At 39.8% G+C, this 22,932-nt stretch overlaps 1 protein-coding gene across 1 annotated transcript in view; it reads left to right on the forward strand.

Moving 5' to 3' along the window:
* Positions 1-14,152, forward strand: part of WDR64 (WD repeat domain 64) — a 54,678-nt gene extending 40,526 nt beyond the window's left edge. Inside the window, exons 19-28 of the mRNA XM_016196045.2 lie at positions 376-412; positions 977-1,113; positions 2,539-2,644; positions 3,509-3,567; positions 5,010-5,119; positions 8,127-8,315; positions 9,538-9,643; positions 10,673-10,753; positions 11,774-11,887; positions 13,579-14,152. Coding sequence (XP_016051531.2) covers positions 376-412; positions 977-1,113; positions 2,539-2,644; positions 3,509-3,567; positions 5,010-5,119; positions 8,127-8,315; positions 9,538-9,643; positions 10,673-10,753; positions 11,774-11,887; positions 13,579-13,662 — 1,023 coding nt within the window. The 3' untranslated portion in view covers positions 13,663-14,152. The remainder of the gene's footprint in view (positions 1-375; positions 413-976; positions 1,114-2,538; positions 2,645-3,508; positions 3,568-5,009; positions 5,120-8,126; positions 8,316-9,537; positions 9,644-10,672; positions 10,754-11,773; positions 11,888-13,578) is intronic.
* The last annotated feature ends 8,780 nt before the right edge of the window (positions 14,153-22,932 follow it).

The following is a 22,932-nucleotide window of genomic DNA, read 5'->3' on the forward strand; positions in this document are numbered from 1 at the left end:
GGATCCGATCCGAGTGCTCCATTTATCTGATTAGCTTTAGAGACAGCGCGTAATCTCTGAGTTTCCATTTCTTCATCAGGGGAAAATGACCAACTTGCATGGCGGTTAATAGAATTTGAAATAACACCAAGAACGTGACATGCGGTGGGCATTTAATTACTCTCATTATTACTCTCAGCCATGGGAAAATGTCGTATTACAGGTACCCAACGTACAAACATGAAAATCTCTGCAATGCGTATTTCAAAGAATTAATTCAAAAATAACTTTAATGCTTAGAATGTATTAACTATCTGAAGGATCTACTGATCCAGTAGATTTCACTCCCTTACGATGTGAATGTCATAGAAATATCTTTTTTCTACCCTAATCCAGGGAAGCAAACAGAGCATACATGACGGTGACAGTAAAGGTCAGTATGAAGTCGCCTCTCTTCCTTGTACCAAACGATTCCTTTGCAATAGGGAGCTTGGGTGACAGAATACTCTTAATGAATATATAGTCTTTGTGTGACTAAGTGTTGGGGAGCTGTAAGATTCAGCTCCGAAGAGGCGGAATTTCCATTACGATCATGCCCTTTGAAATGCTAATTCTAGATTTTAAAAATCCAAACTATTACCAAGGCTCTTAATCTCCATCTCATTTTTCTAAAACTTCTCCTAGATTCATAAGCCATTCTGTATGTGGAACACTTAAGCTGGATGTTTATATAGTTTTAGCTATTAGGTACAGTGAAGGGGCTTTGCAATAGGGCCAAAAATAAGCTCTTTAGGTTTTTCCAGCAGTATGGAATTCCATTTGGTAATGCTTGTGTTTTCCTCTGTCCTGGTGGAAATTCTCTTGGGTTAAAAAAAAAAATCTAGGAGAAAGAATGTGTTGTTTGTGGTATTTCCTACCTGCCTCCTCTGTTGCGTCCTATAAAATTCTGAATTCCAAATATAGCAAACACTGTGGCAGCTCATTAATTTCTCAATAGATGAGCCAACAGATATCACCGTGGGAGAGCAACCAGTGGAGAAGAAACATGTCGGAGGCACCGGTGCTACGGAGGCTCAGCTACCTCTGCTGGTCACTGCTCACGAGGATGGACACCTCCGCTTATGGACTATAGAGGTGACGAGGCCCGTTATTTACCTGGAATAGCAAAGGATAAGAGAGGCAAAAGGATTACTAAATGCACCTTAGCCTCCCAAGCTTCCACAGAGCATCCGATTTTAGTATTTTTAACCTCCTAGCCGAGTTACTGGTTCTGCTGCCTGCTCACTGAACATGCTACTCAAACTTTACAACAGGCCCGCTTTGTAACTCGAGATCAAATCATCAAAAGTGCCAAGTTAACTGTTTCACATCTATCTTTTCTTTAAATTGAGCTATGAGTACATGCCGCTGAATATCAGAGGATGTTAATGATGTATCATAGTAAAGTAATATAAGAATACTCAAATGTTGAGTATCCATAATTTTTTAGTTATCCAAACTACTAGAAGAAGCCATTACATTGTATTGGGTGTCCTTAAACATTTCATAATGAAAAATACGTATAACTTTTACTACTAGAAGCTTTTAAATAACTTGGGGTGGAAGGTAGGCGAAGTTTGAGCTTGGAGGACAGAAGATGATGGAAGGAAAGATCTTGAGTAGACTGGTGATGATGATAGTGAAGTCCATAGAGAGGGAAGAGAGGACGTACCACTCATAGGCTCCTTTCTAGATGGAAACCCAGAAGAAAGCAACAGTTTTGTGTGACATGTAGTGGAGTCCAACAACAAAGAGCAGCATCGCTGTGCTGGATAAAACCTCCAAGTCCGTGGATTTTAGCTTATTAGGGGAAACTCTTGGTTTGAAGACAAAGTATTGTGACAATAACTTTCCCTGAGATGATCTTGGCATTGGAGCAATGCGTTGTTGTTTTTTTCTGATAGAGAAATAAGTGAGTGAGAGAATTAGGAGGGGAAAAGATTACATCCAAACAATCTCAGGAAATGAGCAACAGACTCAAATTCTTTTTTCTCTAGCTGGGATGCTCCTTCTAAGTGAGGCAATGCATGTGGACACTCTTCCCAATGTTGACATACTAAGTGCTAAAAACAGGCTGCTGAATTTGAATCTCTTACAATCTCTCATCTTGCCCTGATATTCAAAAATAGATATTTCTAAAAGGGCAGCTACAATATTCCTGTTTAAAGCAAGTGAGATACACTTAAACCTGAAAAAGAATGATTGTTTAAAAGAACGTATAACTGGAAAACAGGTCTGAGGAATTGCATGGAAAGGGGCATGCAAAGTCCTGAAAACAACCCCCAAGTGTAGAAATGATCGATGATAATCAGAGTCCAGATGGTAATCATTCATAGTTGTCTACATCTTTATGAATATTTAATTTCAAGAAAATGAGTTCCTATGGATAATTTCAAATTGCTTTTATTACAAATAGACTTGTGTTTCAGTAATAGACATAATTCTTTAGATAGATTACTTACCGAGAAACTCCACCCCAGTATGAACTTTTTATAGAATTTGTTATTATACCTCATGCAGGGAAGACTACTGAAAGATATGCTACCATTTACCAAACACTCTGCCATTTCTCTGACATGTCTGTATACTGATTCCTGTGCCAGGATACTACTGACTGGCAATGTAGGTAAGTCATTATTACCCTTATGTAGTCAGCCACAGGTATCTCAACCTACAAGATATAAAAAGGAAAATATGTGGCATGTGTTGGTTCAAAAGTGTAAGAGGGGTGCTCAAATGAGAGTGTTGAGGGTGCTGTGGATGGCTTGCTGAATGACTAGAACAATGAATGTCCATGAGTTTGCCTGCTCTCTACCTATGAGTCTGTCTCTATATTTAAGGTTATCTTTATTTTATCTGATTTTGTTGCCCTTTATTTCTCCTTCACTTTTGAAGGATAATTTCTAAGGATACAGAATTCTGGGTTGGTGGGTTTTTTTTTTCTTAACACTTTAAATATTTCACTCCATTCTCTTCTTGCTTACATGGTTTCTGAGATGTCAGATGTCACTCTTATCTTTGCTTCTCTGTAAGTAAGGTGAATTTTTCCCCTCTGTTTTCTTCCAAGATTTTTTTCTTTATCTTTGACGTTCTGCAGTTTGAATATGATACACCCAGGGGTAGTCACTGTTGCCTTTAAAAATCTAGTTGTCGTAACTACCCTTTGGATTGTAGGAATATTATTTCCATAATAGTTTGAACTCCCTTTGGTCGTGGTGTATTCATTCCTATTTCATCTACACTGATGTCTTAGAAGAACTCTCACTTAGATTGTATAAGGCAACCTCATTTTGACTTATTAAGTCAGAAACAAAAAAGAATCCTACATATAAAAATTGATACGAAATTTCTTCTTTCATTTCTGGTTTCTCAGATTCTGCTTTATTTACCATTATAAATGCCTGAGTCAAAATATCTTGGCAGTCTAGGTAGCATTTACTTAGACAACAGAATGCCCGATTAAATGTTGCGATGTTTAAATTTTATACAGAAGGGCATGTTATCCTTTGCAGTATTGGCTCCTTCCTGGATCCACCTCATGATGAAAAGGTAAGAACTTTAGTCTTAGTTTAATTTGTGAATCAGCACATATTTATTGAGCATTTCTCTGTGTTAGACATCACGAAAGATCTACAAGCCAAGACTCCCTACCCCTCCTTCTACTACTACTACTGAAACTTAAGCTATATGACAAATAACGATGGTCCACTAGTGAAAAGAAGGGATGAGTGAGTGAGTGAGCGAGCCAGCCCCTGGTCACTTTGCACCTACTTCATCTTTTGACTTATTTGTGAGAATCTATGCAGAAACCCAGAGCTTAAAAGAGTTTATACATCACCTAGTCCTCCACAGTCAGCTTTTATATCTTATATATCTTCATAGAAGAAAATTCCATAACCTTTCCTTGCAAGCCTAACCTCATGTCCAACCATTATTATTTTTAGGAAACTCTCATATCTAGTCTAAATCCCTCTTGTAATTCAAACATACATGTCCCAGTTTTTGTGTTAATGTAGTGTAAATGTCACCATCTTGTTTTATAACCATAAAATAAGCACTTCTTCTGTGTACGTGGATATACAAATATATACATTTATTATAAAGACTCAACACTAATTCAAGAGTATAGCAGGAAACACTATTTTAGCATAGGTTTGTTTCCCTTTAAGCTAATACTTCATATCCAAAAGCTAAACATGAGCTTAAATAGAAATGCTTTATTTTTGGATTATAGGTATTAACATATGAATTAGGATTGGATTTCTTGCAGAGCATTTTAAAGCGGTTATTGTCTCAAACATTATTTCATTTTATCTATGGAGGTTTTTTGGTTTCCAAGAATCTATTGTAGTCTTTATAAAATTCAGATATTTAGCATTAATGTGATTATGTTTACTTTGCAGAGAGCAGATCAGAGAGTGGCTTGCCTAAAATGACATAGACAGTTAATGATGAGGTCAAGGTCAGAAACGGGGTTCTCGCTCTCTAACCCAATGCTCTTTCCAAATATAGCTCATAGTGGTCTCAAATGGAAAACTATAAGGTTCAGCTTATGAAGCACAACATTTCAGTTATTCAACAGCTATAAATGTCCTGTAATCAAGTATGCTGTCAGCCAAACAAAAACAATCATATGCTTGAACCGTGTATAGGTAGAATATTATCCAATTGTTTTCTCCTATTTGGTATGATTATCAATATTCTATTATTAATTTTAACACAAGTCATTTTTTGTAAATGGCTTTCTACCAACTGGCAACCAAGACCTTTCAAAATTCAGACAAAGTATTTAAAACAAAGTTATACGCTCCTAATGAATTAGAAAAATAGTGGAATTGATTTGAAAGCATTTTTCAGCAATTGAAAAAAGGTAATATGCACACACCATTCACTCATGAGCTGGGCTCTTTAATGATTAACGTTTCGCTCAAGATTGAATTTTGATCCGCACATACTTATTCCAAGGTACATGCTTTATTTTTACCATCTAGAAATTCAAGCAGCTGCTTGCCTGGCGTGCTCATGCTTTAGAAATTCTCCAAGCAATCTATGTAGAAGAAAAGCAAGTGGTGCTCACTGCCTCCGTCGATGGCTCAGTAAGGTATGGACTTTCACACTGAATTCAGGGCTTTGAGCATGCGAGGAAGGCTATATTAACCTAAAGTTTTAGTGCACACCCTAAATGCAATCTTAACTGACTAAAATAAATAAACCAACAAATGAGAGTGGCACAAAACAACTTTGAGAAGACGGCCATTGATTTGGAACTCTTTCCCATGCCTAAGGAAATGAGATGCCATGCTCATCTATGTTACAATGTAGAAAAAATGCTCTAAATAAGTGCTTTTTGTAGACTTCTTTCAAAGAACTAAGTAAGCCAGGTGGATAGCTCAGAGAGATGAGCCCAGGGAAGACCACAGAAAGAGGCACAGAAGTCATAAAAAAGTCATAAAAGAGAAGAACTAATATTGAGAAAAGTGCAAGCGAGCTCATTGTTTCAGTGACAATGTGATTGATTTTGCAAAACCTACCTTTTTTTTTCTTTCACGGCTGCCTCACCTGATTCAAAAGGGTTGGTACAGTGCTGGAAAGGGGCAAACTGAGATGACTTACACCAGGACTTCGGTCAAGTACATCCTTTAGAGAACCTCTCTTCAGAATTAGCTTTTATTTTTTAATTAAGGTATAATTTATATATAACATTAGTTATAGGTATACAGCATAATGATTCAATTTTTGTACATATTACAAAATGATCACCACAATAAGTCTAGTTAACATCAAGTCTACTTAACATCCACCACCACACATAGTTATAAATTTTTTTCTCTTGTGATGAGGACTTTGAAATTCTGTTTTCTTAGCAACTTTCAAATATGCAATATAGTATATTAACTATAGTCACCATGACGTACAAAGCCTACTTGTTTTTAATTGCCTAGATAATGCTAAATATACATACATAAAATGCTAAAAACACAAATATGTATGAATAGAAAAGAAATGCCATGACAATTATCAGACAAATTGTTGCTTATTAAAAAATGTGCCATTCATTGAGAGAGGAGTCACTAAAAGAGGAAAATATTTAAAATGTGTAAAGATGAAGGAGAACTTTTAGAAATGTTGAGTTCAAGGTCGGGGGAAGGTCCTGTTCAGGGGCAAACAGCTGCTTCTTCAGTCAGAAGGGAGATCTGCTGTTTTATTCATAGGGAAAATTAAGAATATGACATTACATCATTATAGATGTTTTTTACAATTCTGTCCCTCGGGTCTCTGCTCCGGCTTATTTTCAGCTGCCTGACATCAGATGTGTTAATTGGGGATTGTAATGCACACACATACACACATACACACATGCACACACACCACATGTGTGAGCACCTCTGTTGTTACAAGAAGTCCCTGCTCAAACCAAGCAGCCTTGACATGGACAAATTACTTTTATGATTCCTTCGAGTAAAGATCTTCCCAGATACTCAGTTTTTAAAACCTAGCTCTATTAACAGCTATCTCAGAATACACGCTCTTTATCACTAAGCCACATCCTAAGTCACTTTCTAAAGAAGTAGTTTTAACACTCCAAACTTGTTTGTCAAAAAGATTATAGTTTTATAATAGGAAAAAGCATAACCAAGGCTTACCTCTGGGTCCCAGCATAGAAGGGGCTAAGGATTCACATCTGAGGCCCAGGACATCAGGCTGAGCGGGAGGATCCGTCATCTGGGAGAAACGGAACAGGAACCGCCACAAACACGGAAACCAAAGTTACTTCCATCCTTGCCTACGTAGAACGAATTTAGAGTTGGCCTCAATTAGTCCCATGCCTCTAGCTTCTGTGTGGAATCTGCTCTTAGTTCATTTAGTTTATGCTTCTCTTGGGTCATTGCAGCAGGTACATGGTGATTGTTGCTGTGATTTGCTGCTCTGAGGTTGAAATCAAGACAAAAGGAAGATCTTCCAAATACTGTCTTGTCTTCCCATAAGACAGAGGGCACCTGCTCCTGCTAATGACATGTTCAGCCTTTTTCATCTCAGGGCACACATAAACTAATTACTAAAATTCTGTGGCACACCAAAAAATATATTTTTTGCCGATCTGGCAAAAAAACACAAAAAACAGGAATAATTTTGATTCATTTACACTGTATGGCTATTGTTGTGTTGGTGGTTGTCATCTTTTTAATTTGATATCTAGGGAAAAGGAGTCAGTGCCCCTAAGTAGTCAGGTATCACATGTTTTAAAAATTCTTGCAGCACACTGGTTGAAACTCGCTGCTTTAAATCATTTGAACTGCCTGGCCAGCGTGGCTCAGCGGTTGAGCGTCGGCCTAGGATCCAGGAGATCACAGTTTGATTCCCTGTCAGGGCACATGCCCAGGTTGCGGGCTCGATCCCCAGTCGGGGGCGTGAAGGAGGCAGCTGATCAATGACTCTCTCATCATTGATGTTTCCATCTCCCTCTCCCTCTCCTTTCCCCTCTCTTAAATCAATAAAGATACATTTAATAAATAAATAAATAATGTGAACTATTTAGAGGGACCTTTAGAAATGAATTGATGGTGAAATAATGCATATGGATGAAGAGCCTCCTCTTTTGCGATCCCATTTCAGAACCCAGTTGTAAAATTAGTATGGTGCTTCCACAATAGTAGGAATCATGGATGGAGGTTGAGAGGATTTTGGTCATAGTAAAAGCATCCAGAGGTATCTCCTCTGGCACGTTCTGTTGATGCTGATTCAGAAAGTAGACAGCTGAGATATCACCCATTCGAAGATCTAATTTAACTAATGCACTGTCCGTCGGTGTGGGTTCCGATTAGCCTAAATGAGCAGTGTTATTTGGGGCGAAATCTGTTTCTTTTTTTCAGCTTTAATGAACGGATATCATAAGTATAGATTCAAACTGACATTTCCCAAAATTGTTGTAGGTTAGAATTCTAACTGATAAAAATGTTCATGTTATGATTAGCTCCATATATTTAATAAGAAGAGTCTTGGGCTCAAGTTTAAAATCCACGATGGACCAGTGAAAATCTGATCAGTGACAAAATAACTTCCACTGATTTCTGGTTACTCTGTCCTCCCTACCTTTTGCCTTTCCTCAGGCTCTGGCATGCCCTCAATGGCCATTACTGTGGATATTTTGGACAGCAAAGATCCTTTGACATCTCACAGACAGGTGATTTCATTTTGCCTTGTGATGTTAATGAGTATCCCATAGAAATAAAAGAAGAAAGCAAGTTCACAGAGCATAAACAAAAATACGAATATCCTCTGATACTTGACCGGCAAAGGTAAGACCATTGGGTTTCCTTTAGAGAGCAGACAAGAACTAAACTCTTACGATACTGTAACTGTGCTGGGAGGGGAGAATTCAAACATGAAAAACTGGAAGCTTTTCAATAATTTTGCAATCCAGCAGAAGATTACACAAAAATGTCTAATTCAGTATAATAGCACTGCTAAGAATGTCAATTCTTAAGATAATCACAGAGGGGCAAACAGGATTTATCCAAATAAAGAAGACCAAAGAGGCAATTGCCTAAGCAAAGGCACAAAATAAGGAAAGACTATTATATAGTCTTTCAAGGCTCGGAGTTCAGGGAGCAAGTAGGAGGACATTGTAAAAAATAAAACAAGAAAAGTTTATAGAGGCTAAAGCAAGATGAGCTTTTTTATGGGCCAACATAAAAATGTTCAACTTTATCAAAATCACTGTGACAAAATACACAAGAGGAAAAGCAGGTCTGAAGGAAAAGATAGTGTATGTGACTGTCTAACCACTAAGCTGTACACCTGAAACCAACACAAAATAAAATTGAAAGAAAGAAAAAGAAAAAGGCAATGAGTTTGGTTTTGGACAGGTTGAAGTCTGAGATGCTTGTGGGATATTATTTTTTAAATGTTTTTAATGCTTAGTTATGGCTTTTTATTTTTTTAAATGAGTGGAGATATATTATTAAAATATGTTCTTATTGATTTGAGAGAGAGGAAGAGAGAAGGAGAGGGAGAGATAGAAGCATCAATGATGAGAGTCATGGATCGGCTGCCTCCTGCATGCCCCCTGCTGGGGATCGAGTCCACAACCCGGGCATGTGCCCTGACCGGGAATCAAACCATGACCTCCTGGTTCATAGGTTGACTCTCAACTACTGAGCCACACCGGCCTGGCAGTTATGGCTTTTTAAATATACACATCAGTAAGTTTTAACTGCAGCGGAAGCTTCCCCAAGTGACCCAAATACCAAGCATTGGTTTTTGAACCCAAGGTTCCTCATCCCTACTCTACAGTATTTTCTCCAATGGCTATTAATGAATTTAACTACATGGAATGTTCGGGCCTAGTAGAAATCTCTTTAGTTTACCTGGAGGGAAATCTGGAAAGCCAAGTGAAATAAGACTTAAGTGCAAAGATGGCATCATCAGGCTGATGGCATGGAAGCTGGAGAGTTTGGGGCACAGAGAGAAAAGGTGTGGGTAGGAACTTAACAGTTTTTCTTGTGTCTCTGTATACAGGTGGGATAAAATGAGCTCAATGTCTTTGCTCTTCAAACGTGCACCTACCAAGCCCTTTAAAGTGGAACATGATTTTAAGTTTTTCAAGTCTCTTTCTTCCCCCAAGGTAACTTGAAAAAAAAACAAACGCCTGTAAACACTTCACTTTTGTTTTCCTGAATTTAGATATATAGAGTGTGTTAGTCTTCTGCTGCTGTGACAAATTATTACACTCGGTAGTTTAAGCAACACAAATGAATTATTTGACTGTTTGCAGGTCAAAAGTCTGACCTGGGTCTCCTGGGGCTAAAACTAAGGTGCTACCAGACCTGTGCTCCTTTCCTGGAGGCTGCTCTCGGGGAGCATCTCCTATTTCTTAGTTTGTGGCCCCTTCATTCATCTTCAAAGCCAGAAATGTATTATCTTCCTGACCATTCATCTGTGGTCACATGGCCCTGACACAATAGGAAAGGTTTTGTGCTTTGGTAAAATCCTATGGTGAGATCAGGCACACCTGGATGACCCATCTCAAAGTCCTTAACCTCAAAGCCCTTTTTGCCAAGTGAAGCAATATATTTACAAGTTGGTGGTTGGGGGAGTAGGGTGCAGGCATCTTTGGCTGCCATTATTCTGCTCACCAAAAATAAGAAATATTTTTTAAAAGTAATTTAACTGGAACAAGTAAACTTGGGGAAATCTCTAGAAAGATTTTAAAGCTCTTAAAACAAATGTTCCCAAGATTACAAGGCTTGCCCTCTTCTTGCCACACCTTCATTTTCTCAATTGGTTGGTAAAATAACAAAGGTTTAATACTAATGTTGAGTTAAAGTACCTTTCACTTAGGAACCTCTGATTTTTATCAGCGATCTCATTTGCCCATTTCTTTTCATTATCAATTACGTATTATTTCTCTATTTACTTCTTTTTGGCTAATTTATGACATATTATCAGTAATAATACAATGATAGTAAATCTTTCATTTTAGTAGTACCTTACTATACACACCATCTCATTTGAACCTCATAAATATTAAACAGGGAAAAACTTGCCTAAGGTCATGCAGTTAGTAAGTTGCATGGTCAGAATTTGAACCCAGGAATTTTGCCATATGTGGGGTGTACCCTTTTCATTAAACATTCACTCCTCCGTTTTGCAGATTCGAAAATATTCCTTGGAAGGTTTCATGACTGAAAACAAAGAGGCGGGGATTGTTTTTGGTTCTCTGCCTATATATAGGGTGAGTTGACCATTTCTAGGACTAGAGTGGTTAGGGAACAATAGAGAAGCTCACATGTCATTCCTGACCCTGGGCTATCAAGCCAGGTTGGGAGAAAATTACATAACCAAGTTGACCGATGCTGTGTCCAATCCCAGAGAAGTCTTCGGTTCTGTGTGTCAGTGCCCTTGATCACTGGTCTCTGGCATTCCACATTGAACAACACCACAGAATACTGTTTTGAACTTGACCCTAGCTCTTCATTACCTACAGGATAAAATCCAAATGCTTTTGGCCTGGCATACAAACCTTTCATCACCTGGCCCCTGCCTGAACAGCCTGACCTCATTTCTACCACAATCGCCCATGTACCCTATACTCCAGCCAGGCCAAATGACTTGCCATTCCTTAAGCATCAGTATTTTACCCTCTCCTGTGACTTTGTCTGTGCTGCCCCTCTGCCCAGAATTCATCCATCCTTTGTTTCCCTCCAAATCCTCACTAATCCTTCAAATCTCCATTCCAGATAACTTCTGTCAAATTAAAGAATTAATTAACCAAGAGTAATAAACTGAAGATAACACACTTCAACTTAATCTTATCATTTCTTTTTTTTTTTAACCTTTGTTGTTGAAAGTATTACAGATGTCCCCTTTATTCCCCATTGACCCCTTCTACCCCACCCCCACCCGCAGCTCCAGGACCTGGAGACTATTACGCTAAGTGAAATAAGCCAGGCAGAGAAAGACAAATATCCCATGATCTCACTTACATGTGGAATCCAAAGAACAAAATAAACTGATTAACTTATTATTTCTTAAAGCGTTACTTTTCCTTGCCAAAAACACCTTCACTGTGTGGGTATCAAACGCTTAAGCTACCGATGATGGCAGGGTGAACTATTAAGAATTAATAGTGGCAACTGTGAAGGGGAGTATATTTTAAAGCAGTTGGAACCCCTCCCTCCCTGTCCCCCACCCCTGAATTCACATTTCAGAAGTAGCCACTTTAGTATGTCTTACTCTTTGTTTATGGCTTCAGGTACCCAGCCCCACTAGTCTAAGGTTCCTTCCACTCATTGGCTCAGAGGTGATAAAGGAGTCTTCAGATGGCATTCCTGGAAGGAAGAAGGGAGGTCATGTTCAACAGGAAAAGGTGAGTCAGTACTTAGAATTCCATGGTGTAGCCCGGCCGGGCGTGGCTCGGCGGTTGAGCTTCGACCTTGGATCCAGGCGATCGGGGTTCGATTCCCAGTCAGGGCACATGCCCCGGTTGCGGGCTCCATCAGTGACTCTCTCACCATTGATGTTTCTCTCTCTCTCTCTCTCTCCCTCTCCTTTCCTCTCTCTGAAATCAATAAACATATATTAAAAAAAAAAAAAGAATTCCGTGGTGTATCCCATTTCTGTTTGAATTGCTGTGGCCTGCACCTAAACGAGCAACAGGTCACAAACGGAGCTACAACAGCAACAACGAGCTGCTTTACTTAATTAATATCGAAACTTGACCATAATTCTGTTAGCTCGTGCCCTTCGTGAGACTGTGAATGACTTTTGTTATCATCAGTTCTACCAATTATTTGAATAAGAATTTTGGGCAATAGAAGAGTTTTTTTTATAAAAATAGTATCATTTACTTTTCATTTGTTAAGTAATGGCTGAAACACAGTGGTACAAATAATCCCAAGCTAACTGGTAATAAGAGAGTATTTGTTTGGGGTTTTATAATTCCTGTATTTTATGCCCCATATTTGCATTGTTTTACCTCATTTTGGTATTAAATACATAGAAAACTAAAGAAAGAAAGGTCAGTGAAGTTAGGAAGTGGCCTCTGCTGTTCAGCAGATAGATCTGGGGAACTAAGCCTCCCACCTTGTCTTCGAGAGAAAGAGGAGCAGTCACGTTGCCTGTGAGTGTCCAACCCTAAGGGATCTTTAGGGGCTTAAATTTTGCCCTTGGGGCTCATTCTGTCTTTTTCTTTACCTTCTAACTCTCTAGATCACCTCTTCCCTTTATCTTCTTTCTCTCTTCTTTCCCATAATAGGCCATAAAATCAAATTGACGTGTACCGTAAATATTGGCTGAGCATTATTGATAATATCAGACACTTCTTGATCTGAATCTTTAAATCAGATGAGCTTAACATTTTATATGTATGTCTTCGGAAAACATCCAGTTCAAACCAACTTTTATTTCTCATTTGTGGGATCATCACTTAATTTTATTTTTCTGTAAGTCACTGGACTTTGATGATATTATTATACAATATCTCTATGCCTTACAACAACCTAGCAAGCTAGCAAGCTTCGTTGTTTTGTTTGGTTTTAACCAATTCTTTACAGTTTGGGCAGTTGAATGACAGAATGAATAGCTGCCCAGTCAAGTATTTCTTTTTCCTTTTTTTAAAAAATATATCTTTATTGATTTCAGAGAGGGGAAGGGAGAGGGAGAGAGAGAGAGAAACATCAGTGATGAGACAGTCATTGATCGGCTGCCTCCTGCACGCCCCCCTCTGGGGATCAAGCCCGAAACCTGGGCATGTGCCCTGACCGGGAATCAAACCTCCATCTCTTGGATCCTAGGTTGACGCTCAACCACTGAGCCACGCCGGCCAGGCCCAGTCAAGTATTTCTAAAGCTTCAGCTCTTCCACCCACGCCCTTCTGGAGCACCACCTCCTGTTTTTAACATATTTTACCCTAGAAGCACACAGGATAGTTAAGTAAATAAGTAGACTTTCTTTCTAAGAGGATTAAAATCTGTAAAAATTAGTGGTGCAACTTGACCCTAGAAAATTATCTTTGTCATGTAAGGCCAGTTATTAACTGACATGTTCTTTATTTCACAGACACAACGGAGGAGAAGTCTGAAAAAACCCTTGGTCCCACATATAAACCTGGCTTCTTTCTTCTTCCCGGCCATCTCCAAATAAGAGAAAAATCAGAGCTGGCTGCCGTGGTCTGAGCTGCACAGGAGATGGCGAGGTCTGAATGATAGGCCAGTTTTTATTTCAGGGTGAAAGCGAGGGGCCACCAGCCCTGTCTCCTGCCTCTGAACCCTCAGGCCAGCTTATCCATAGAGAAATTGCTCATCGAGTTCTGGTGGCCTCAGCTCTGAACAGCAAGCAGCCAGGCGGCCAATTTCTTTCGTACATTGAAATCTACTTAAGGAATAGGCAATGTTTCGTCTTCACTGTCAGCAAAATGACAAACGAAACAAAGGAAATCAATAGCATAAGTAGATCGAAAATAATATGGTTATAATAATTAGCTTTCCACATTCCCCACTGTTCACCCTAATTCATAACCGGACTTACTATCAAAATGTATGCATTAAGAAGCAAATTGCTTGTGTGCCATGCTATGTGGTATACAGAAGAATTAGTATTAAAAAGGAAAATGTACCAGCCAACCTTCCAGCTATTTGTCTTTTTTATTTAGGGAAATGTCATATGGAAGAAAATGTCCAGAGTTTCTTAGGTAAAGTCAGAAGTAGTTTACATTTCGTCCAGAAATGACACCAGACAAATAAAACTTGAATAATTATCTGAACTTCCTAGGGTTTATCACTTATTAATTCTTTTATTAATCGATTTTGTTATTTTGACCAAATGTTTCATTTCACCAATGGTGGAACTCATGTGAAAAATAAAAGCATCTAAATTTGATCAATAATAAATGAGATGTTAAATAAGTCAAAGGCCTGAGGAAAGGATCAGAATTGAAGCCTGCTGATCGGCTGGCCTGGGCCTCTTCGGGAAATGATTCAGAGCTCTGAAGAAGGAAGGCTTTCCTACATCAAGGGTTAACCTCCTTTCCCCAAAGGAGCAGGCCATTTGTTAAAAAACAAAACAAACAGAAAAAACCAGTGGTCCTTGCGTTTAATTCTGCTTTTCCATTCTGGGAAGGGTTCTATAGTTCTTAAAATCCCAACAATTCTAGAAAACTAAAGACATTCTTTATTCATATAAATTTTGTTTACACACCTCTTTTTATGTTTATCTCTAGGCATGTGCTAATTTTTGTTGTGAAATCGCAAGGAATGCAATTTCCCCTACTAACTGCCTTTTACTTTTAATTTCTTCTTCATGTATTTTAATTACACAGGAAGCTAAAGTTCCAAAAGAAAATATTGAACATTAAGGTTATTTTTTTAAATTCATCTTTATTGTTGAAACTATTACAAATGTCCCCTTTTTTCTCCCCTACTGATCCCCTCCACTGGGCATCCTCCCCCCAGGCCTTCCACACTACTGTCTGCAGCCATAGGTGATGCATATATGCATCTAAGTTCTTTGATTAATCTACCCCCCACTCCTTTAATGTTTTTATAATTTGCTTAATTTACTCAAATAAGAGACTTTAGAAAAAACATAGTATAGTTATGGAAAATTAGCACTATCAGTACCTAAGTAAGCCAGAGATTCTTTTTTTTAATTGAAGTATAATTGACATATAACATTATATGTTTCAGGTATAAAACATAATGACTTGATATTAATATATAATGGGACAAGATTATTGCAGTAAGTCTAGTTAACGTCCATTACCACATGGTCAGAAATTTTTTCTTGTGATGAGGACTTTTCAGATCTACTCTCTAAGCAACTTTCAAATACGAAACACAGTATTATTGACTATAGGTGCCATGCTGTACATTACAGCCCAGGGTTTATTTATTTTATAACTGAAGTCTGTACCTTTTGACCCCCCTTCACCCATTTTTGCCCCAGAAGATGCTTTTTTTTTTAAATTCTAAAAGTGATTCCATTTCCTACCTTTCAATCTCAGTTTTAAAGAAGACAATTTTATCCCTAGGCATCGATTTCCTAAAACAAGACAATACTGAATGCCTGCCCATGCACTCAATCCCTTCAATATGGCATTTGAGGTTCTAAGTTATCGTTCACCTCCCTTTTTGACTGAGCAATTCTCTCAAACCTCTTTTAACAAATATACAATTTCTTGATGTTTTAGAATTAAAAAAAATTTAGTGATTTTGCATATTATGTAACAGATTTTACATCAGTCAGTATACTGTTAAGAATGGCAGTGTAACTAATTATATAATTATAAATTTTAGGGATACACATAATATGTAGAAAATTTTGTCTTTTCCCTCATTTGTCGAATGACAGGGTAATTAAATGAATCGTTTAAGAAAATGCCTGCCTAGCTGGCGTGGCTCAGTGATTGAGTGTGAGCCTATGAACCAGGAGGTCACAATTCGATTCCCTGTCAGGGCACATGCCTGGGTTTTGGGCTTGATCCCCAATAGGGGGTGCACAGGAGGCAGGGAATGGGATCCAGGCCTCATCGAGGGGTAAGCTGCTCTCACTTTGGGTCGAGGCTCCAAAGCACTGCACCCTAGAAATATGAGTGACACAGAGGTAGATGCATCTTCCCTGGGGACTACAGTTCAGCTTTCAACATTTCAACCCCTGAAATTGGACTAAGGTAATCCTCAATTGCTAGAGCCCTGAGGAGCCTGCAGGAGCAAGGGTAGGTACTGTGGAGAGAGATGGCATCATCTGAGGCCTTAAACTATATCCTTAGTATCCCAAATTATGTCTGACCCACTATAAAAAGTGACCAGGTACATTAGGAGAAAAACAACAAGAATTAGAAGTGACACAAAAAAAGCAGGCAATAGAACCAAATACCCAGGGGCTCCAGATATTGGATTTACCAAATATAGACTTTAAAACAACTGTGCTTGCTGTATTGGAGAAGATAAAACACAAGGTTTAGAATTTCAACAGAGAACCAGAAATTGTTGATTAAGAACCAAAGGGAAATTCTAGAATCAAAACACACAATGTTCTCACCCTCTTGAAACCCTGAGACCATCAAGAATTCTGGCCTACCTTCCTTGGGGATGACACCAAATAGAGAGGTCCTGCCAACAGCCAGCGTTAAGCACAAGACATGTGAGGGAGGCCACCTGAGGCCATCTGAGGCCATCCAGTCACTCGCCGCAGTGACACCAGGTGAGACCAGAAGGACTGCTAACCTGGCCGCAGCCCGAATCACTCACCCCCCAAATCATCAGCAAGTAAAACAATTAGAGTTTTAAGTCATTTGATTTTTTGGGTGGTTTTTAAAAATAATAATAATCTAAAGAGAATTTATATCTTTATAAAATAAAGTCTTTGAAACCATGAATATAAATATACCTTTGCATTTATACAGAGATTCCTTCATGATTTTTGTCCTCTAACCATCGCATTCCAATTGGAAAAAAAAAACCAAACTGAAAAAGAAATCGTTTGCCCTTCACTGATAGGCCCATTTAGACTGCATAGTAAGTAAAGGCGGTGGAAATTGAAGAACAGAGACACACTGTGAATTTCTAATAATTCTTTAATTCAAGGGCAGAGCCACCACCAGTACCAAGGGCTCCAGAAGTCCCAGCCTCTCCAGTCCCTCTTGAAGCAAAAACTCAATCTGCCTGCCAGTCATCGCTTTAAAGGTCCATGTTATTAGCAGCCAAACAGATAAGCAAATGTTAGTAACACAAAGAAAAAAAAAGAAAAATATTGGGTCTTTGGAGTTCCATGCCCATGGGCAGCTAGCTCCCTATTACGGAAAACATCCCTGCAAACTACCTCCCCAATAGCTTTGCTTTCTTTCCCAGTCCCAGGAGGGCTGACACAAAGCTCTCATTTCGTACAGAATAAAAGATGTTATTTTCCTTTCTTAAGTTCTTCCTCTGTAGAGCTCCCAATTATAACATGATTTTTCTCATTTCATTTCTTAAGAGAACAATTCCTTATGTATGAAAAGCAATTTAATACATGTTTGTCCCCCGTATCATATTATTTTGTTCCACAGCTGCATACTTGGTTTATTTTGGTAACTCGCTGAATTGCTTTCACTGATTTGTAGTTTGGCTTTGTTGGACCTAAATTGAGGAGCACAGTAAGAAACAGCCAAACAGAAGCTGCTGGGAGAGTTATTACAAGGTTGCTGAGATGATGGATCCCACATGGTCTTTTTTACAAAGACTCAAGACAACTCTCTCTTTCTCAGGGCGCAGGGTTAGGAAAGGCTGTGCTTTATCTGAAGAACTAATCTGCTTTGATCTCGTGGACACATAATTTCTATAAACGGATGCTGTTTCTCTTTTCTCTGAAGGCTAAGAAAGTTGAGAACCAAATTCATATCCTTCCCTTGGCAACTGTTTCAGGACATGAGTTCACCTCATACTCTTGTATAACTAGTCCTCTGGCCCAGGTTGCCCGCTGAACTTATTTTACATTTGTATTATATGTATTTTTGTACATTCATGTATCCCTTTTGTGGGATAAGATCTAGTGTGGATAGACAATTATATGCCTATATACACACATACATTGTAGGTCAGGCTTTAAAGAACAAAAAAGCACAACATTTGTTTTCAAAGCCTGGCTGGCTCTTTCACTAGCTGTGTGACTAGTAAAAGCAAATGACTCAACCTTTGCAAGGCTCGCTTTTCTCACATGTGCCCTCAAGATAGAACCTTCCTCACCAGCTAGTGTGGAAAGTCCGGAAAGCTCCATGAAACAATAGAAACATATAACAGGTATCTGTAAATTTGATGAGCAAATGAAATAATGTGACCCTGACTTCTACATGGCATGTTAGTACCCAGACCAGGCCTGCGAAAGACAACTTGTCAATGCGTGTCCTGGCCAGGGAAGCAGATTGCTGTCCGGCAGCCACAAATCATCCCATAGAGAGGAGGTCATTCCCTGGGCTCTGCTTAACTGGGACAGTCTTACAGATAGGTGGCCACGGATGGGGAAAGTGTATGCTGAAACTGTAAAGATAAGAGATTTCGTTAATTTTACTATTTATATGCTTCTGCAGATGCTAGCAGAATGGTAAGAAATACTGCATGCAGACCAGTAGAAATATATGCTTCAAATTCCCCAGTACCATGGGACAATCATGTGATGCCCACAAAATATTCCAATAAATAGAATCCCTCTTCTCTTCAGATCACCAGGCCATTTCAGTCCAGACCAGAATATGTTTGAGATCTGGGGTCCCTGCTTCTTCCATAGGTTCTTTTTTTTAATATTTCTATTGACTTCCAGAGAGAGAGGGGAAGGGAGCGGGAGAGAGAGAGAGAAACATCAATGCAAGAGTGAAACATCACTTGGCCACCTCCTGCACGTCCCCCGCTGGGGATCAAGGCCACAACCGGGCGTGTGCCCTGACCAGGAATCCAACCGGCGACCTTTGGTGCCCAGGACAATGCCCAACAACCAACCGAGCCACACTGACCGGGGTCTCCATCAGTTCTTTTAGAGGGGACTGGCCATCTGGGTCCAGGCGAGTCTGAAGATCTCACTAGCACCCCCACTTACCCTGAGTGCCACTAAATCCTCCAAGAAACTCCCTGAACCCTCACTCTGCACAATCACAGAGCTAAGTCGGCAATGTCACCTTCAAGGGAGCCAGCTCAGCAAGGAAGTGTGCCCAAGCGAGTGAAGCCACTGATATGACTCAGTAGCAGGCTGACTGTTAGCAGACGACAGTCCGCTACTGAGTCATGTTGCACTGAACCCTGCGGTGCTCTGGTTCCCCTTTTCTCCCCCTGCCTTCTGTGGAGTCAGTGAGAACCTTCCATCTCTGGCTGAGTGAAATAAGCAGGTCAGGATGGTCACTGGCCATTAGTGACAGCTTCTGCTGGCAGGAAAGGGGGCAGAGGCCCTCTCTTTTCATTAGCTGTTGCTACACAGGTTTAAAGGACATGCCCCAGGACTGTGTCAGTCACGGCTTTAGGGACAATTTAGTCTCAGGTTCAATGGAGGTGCCATAATAGAAAAGATTTAAGAAATGTTAATGTCCATAATGTTCCTGGTTCATTATGTATATTTGGCTATTAACTAGGTTTTCAAATTTTCTTTTTTCTCTGTTATGTATTGGTTTCAGGTGGACAGCTTAGTGGTTAGACAATCACCTACTTTATAGTGTTTCCCTCAATATTTCCAGTACCCAACTGGCACCATAGATTTTTTAATTTTCTTAATAACTTCCAAGAGCTCACTACTTTTTATTTTCTGGTAAAATTCTCTCTCTCTCTCTCCCTCTCTCGCTCTCTCTCTCTCCCTCTCTCTCTCCCCCTGCCCCTCATTCATGTGGAGCCCCCACACAGCGCACCAATGGCCTGCAGCTGGCCTGATGCTGGGCTGGGCCTGGCTCCAACACGGAAAGGAAGCTCTGGACACTGGCTTTGCTTCTAGCTCTACTGAAACCCCAGCTACACTTCTTCTAGGACCAGACTAAGAGAAATGGGGCTTTAGAAGCCCAGGGACATAATTCCACACAAATAAAAATCACTCGTCCTCCTGAGCGAGTCTCAGAAGATTCTTGTTCGCAAGATATCATCAGGACCTCACCCCCAGCACCCAGTGGGAAAAAGGCCCCCTCTGTGTCCAATCACAGTACCTTGCTTTTTATAGCCTTTGGGTTATCATTTGAGTTATCTGATCTGGATTGCTTTCTCCAGGTCTAAATATAAGCAGTTATTTACATGTAAAGAACTGTTTTTAGCTGTCCTACTGTGTTTTCATAGACTAGAATTTCAGTCTTGCTAGTTAACTCCTCCTGCCTGCTTGCCTGCCTTTGTGGATTTGTCTGCTTTTGTGTCATAAACAGGATTTTAAGGACACTCGGGAGACTCAGAGAGGAAGCACATTTCAGTGACTGCTTTTGTACCCGCATGGTCCTTTTTTACCCATCACTTCGTTTGAATGAAAACTGGATTTGTTGTTGTTTAGTTGGGAACTGCCTTCCACTTGGTTACGTGTGTAGGACCCTAGAGAGTATGGGAGGCCGGGTCGCCCCACCTCCTGGCCTTTCACAGCAAAAAAGGGGAAACAGGAGAAAAGGCCCTTGTTGCCATTTCTTGTTATTCACCTCTTATTTACTGATGTTTAATGTAGTTTTGGGGTAGAAGCTGGACCATTGTTATTTTTATTTTAAAACTAAAACTGTCTCCTAAGTCAATTTTTAAAAATTAACTGCTTTATGTGTAGCTTTGTCTTTCATTTTTTTCACTAAAAAACTTGTTATCTTTAAAAATAGCCTTTTCATTTTGTCCAGGCTCCTCTATATAATTTCCAGTTATTTAATTTAAATGGAAATTAGTTTTTTTCTGTAAGGCTTATTTTAGCCAGTTTCCTCTTTCAGAGAGAAAAGCACAGGAGTTTTGATAAAGGGCTTCGGTTTCTTTCAAGCAAGTGTTGTCCTCTAGTGGTTCAGAAGCGACAACACACTTTTTGAACAACTGGCTGACATATCGGGAAGAAGGTATTTGTGGAAAGCAGTCAAGCAGAGAGATTGCTGATGCAGAAGAAAACAAAAAGACACAATTTATTTTGCCAGATATCAACTGCATCAGATGAAATCAGATAATAATATTAGTATGATTGGCTACCTAATAAATTTAAAACTTAGATACGTAGCCTGGCTGGCATGTCTCAATGGTTGAGCATCGACCTAGGATGCAGGAGGCCACAGTTCGATTCCCGGTCAGGGCACAGGCCCGGGTTGCGGGCTCCATCCCCAGTAGGAGGCCTGCAGGAGGCAGCCGATCAATGACTCTCATCATTGATGTTTCTCTCTCTCTTTCCCTCTCCCTTCCTCTCTCTAAAATCAATAAAAAAATATTTTTAAAAAACCACTTAGATATGTACAAAACATCATAAACAAAATTAAAAGTAAGTAAACTAGAGAAAACACTTCTAACAAACAAGGCATAAAAATAGAGCAAAGAGTACATGAGATTTGGGAATCTACAAGAAAAAACAGGAAACACAAAAACAGGTAAAGGCTACGATTTGGCAATATACACAAGAGAAAAACCTAAAAAGCAATACTCAAAGTTTAGGAACTCTTATGCCCTGCTGGTGGGAATTAATACTGGAATTCCTATTTGAAGAGCACTCGGCAGGTTAGTCAAATTAGGTATGACCAGCAATTCCACTCGTGTGTGTGTGTGTGTGTGTGTGTGTGTGTTCCAAAAATACCCTCACAAGCTTGAACAGGGTATGTAGGAGGATGCTTACTGTAGCATTGTTTATAGTGGCAGGGGTGGGGGAGAAATTGGGGGGCATCAGGGTGACCCTCATTAGAGAAGCACCTGGGGTAAATGTGGTGGGAGCACCCTCCAGAGAGTACTTAGCAGCAGTTAGAAGGAAAGTCCTAGACGCAGACAGAGCAGCAGAGGTGGATTTTTTAAAGTTCTGCTAAGTAAAACTAAGAAGCAGAATTAAATGTGATATGCACCACCACCTGATTTATGTAAATATAAATATAGCCAATATTTATAATAAAAGGTAAACGGAGACTAAACATCCAACAGTAAGCAAAGAGTTAAATCATTATGGCCCGTTCGTAGTGAAGGGATATGTAATATGATGCGTGCAAAGAGCAGTTACTGCACAGGACAATGCTCATGAAGTAATGATGTCTGAAAAAATGCAGAAATATATGAAAAATGCTGGAAAATACATAACACGTCAGCAGTAGTTCTCTCTGAAGAGCAGTATTACGGTATTACTGGGGATTTTTTTTCTCCCCCCCAGATTTTTGTGTTTTCCTAAGGTCACTACAAAAACATCTATTTCTACTGTAGTTGGAAGATATGCATTGATTTAGGTGGCACAGGGGCATCTGACTTGTGAGGGACAGGACATCTGAGAAGGAAGGACATGACATCTGGGCTAAGCAGAAATCTTCCCTAAGGAGGTGACACAGTAAGTGCCAGGGGCGTTTTTGCGGTTCCTGTTCTGCAGAAGCCCGAACTTCAGGAAAAACCAGCCCAGCGGATGGGGGGGTGCTTGTGGTCCATTGGGACTCCCACCGCTGCATCCAGATCATCGAGAGGAGTGATGATCTGCAGAGTAAAATAGCAGGACACGGTCTATGTGCCACTCACGCTCCATGCCCAGAGGTCACCCTGCCCCGGGACTGCTGATGAATGGAGCCCGTGGCCTTTGCAAACATGAAGGAAGTTCTCCTTATCGCTGCAGTCTCCACCCAAACGGGATTTCTAGGTAATCATTGCTTTGATCATTTCTAGCAAGTTTCCAGAAATGGGTAATAATATGTACAGGCGCCCTGGCCAGGTGGCTCAGCTGGTTGGAGAGTCATCCCATGCACCAGAGGAGCGTGGGTTCAAGTCCCAGTCAGGGCGCATAGCAGGGTTT

The sequence above is a fragment of the Miniopterus natalensis genome, chromosome 21 (genome assembly GCF_054644295.1).
Source record: "Miniopterus natalensis isolate mMinNat1 chromosome 21, mMinNat1.hap1, whole genome shotgun sequence".
Lineage (NCBI taxonomy): Eukaryota > Metazoa > Chordata > Mammalia > Chiroptera > Miniopteridae > Miniopterus > Miniopterus natalensis.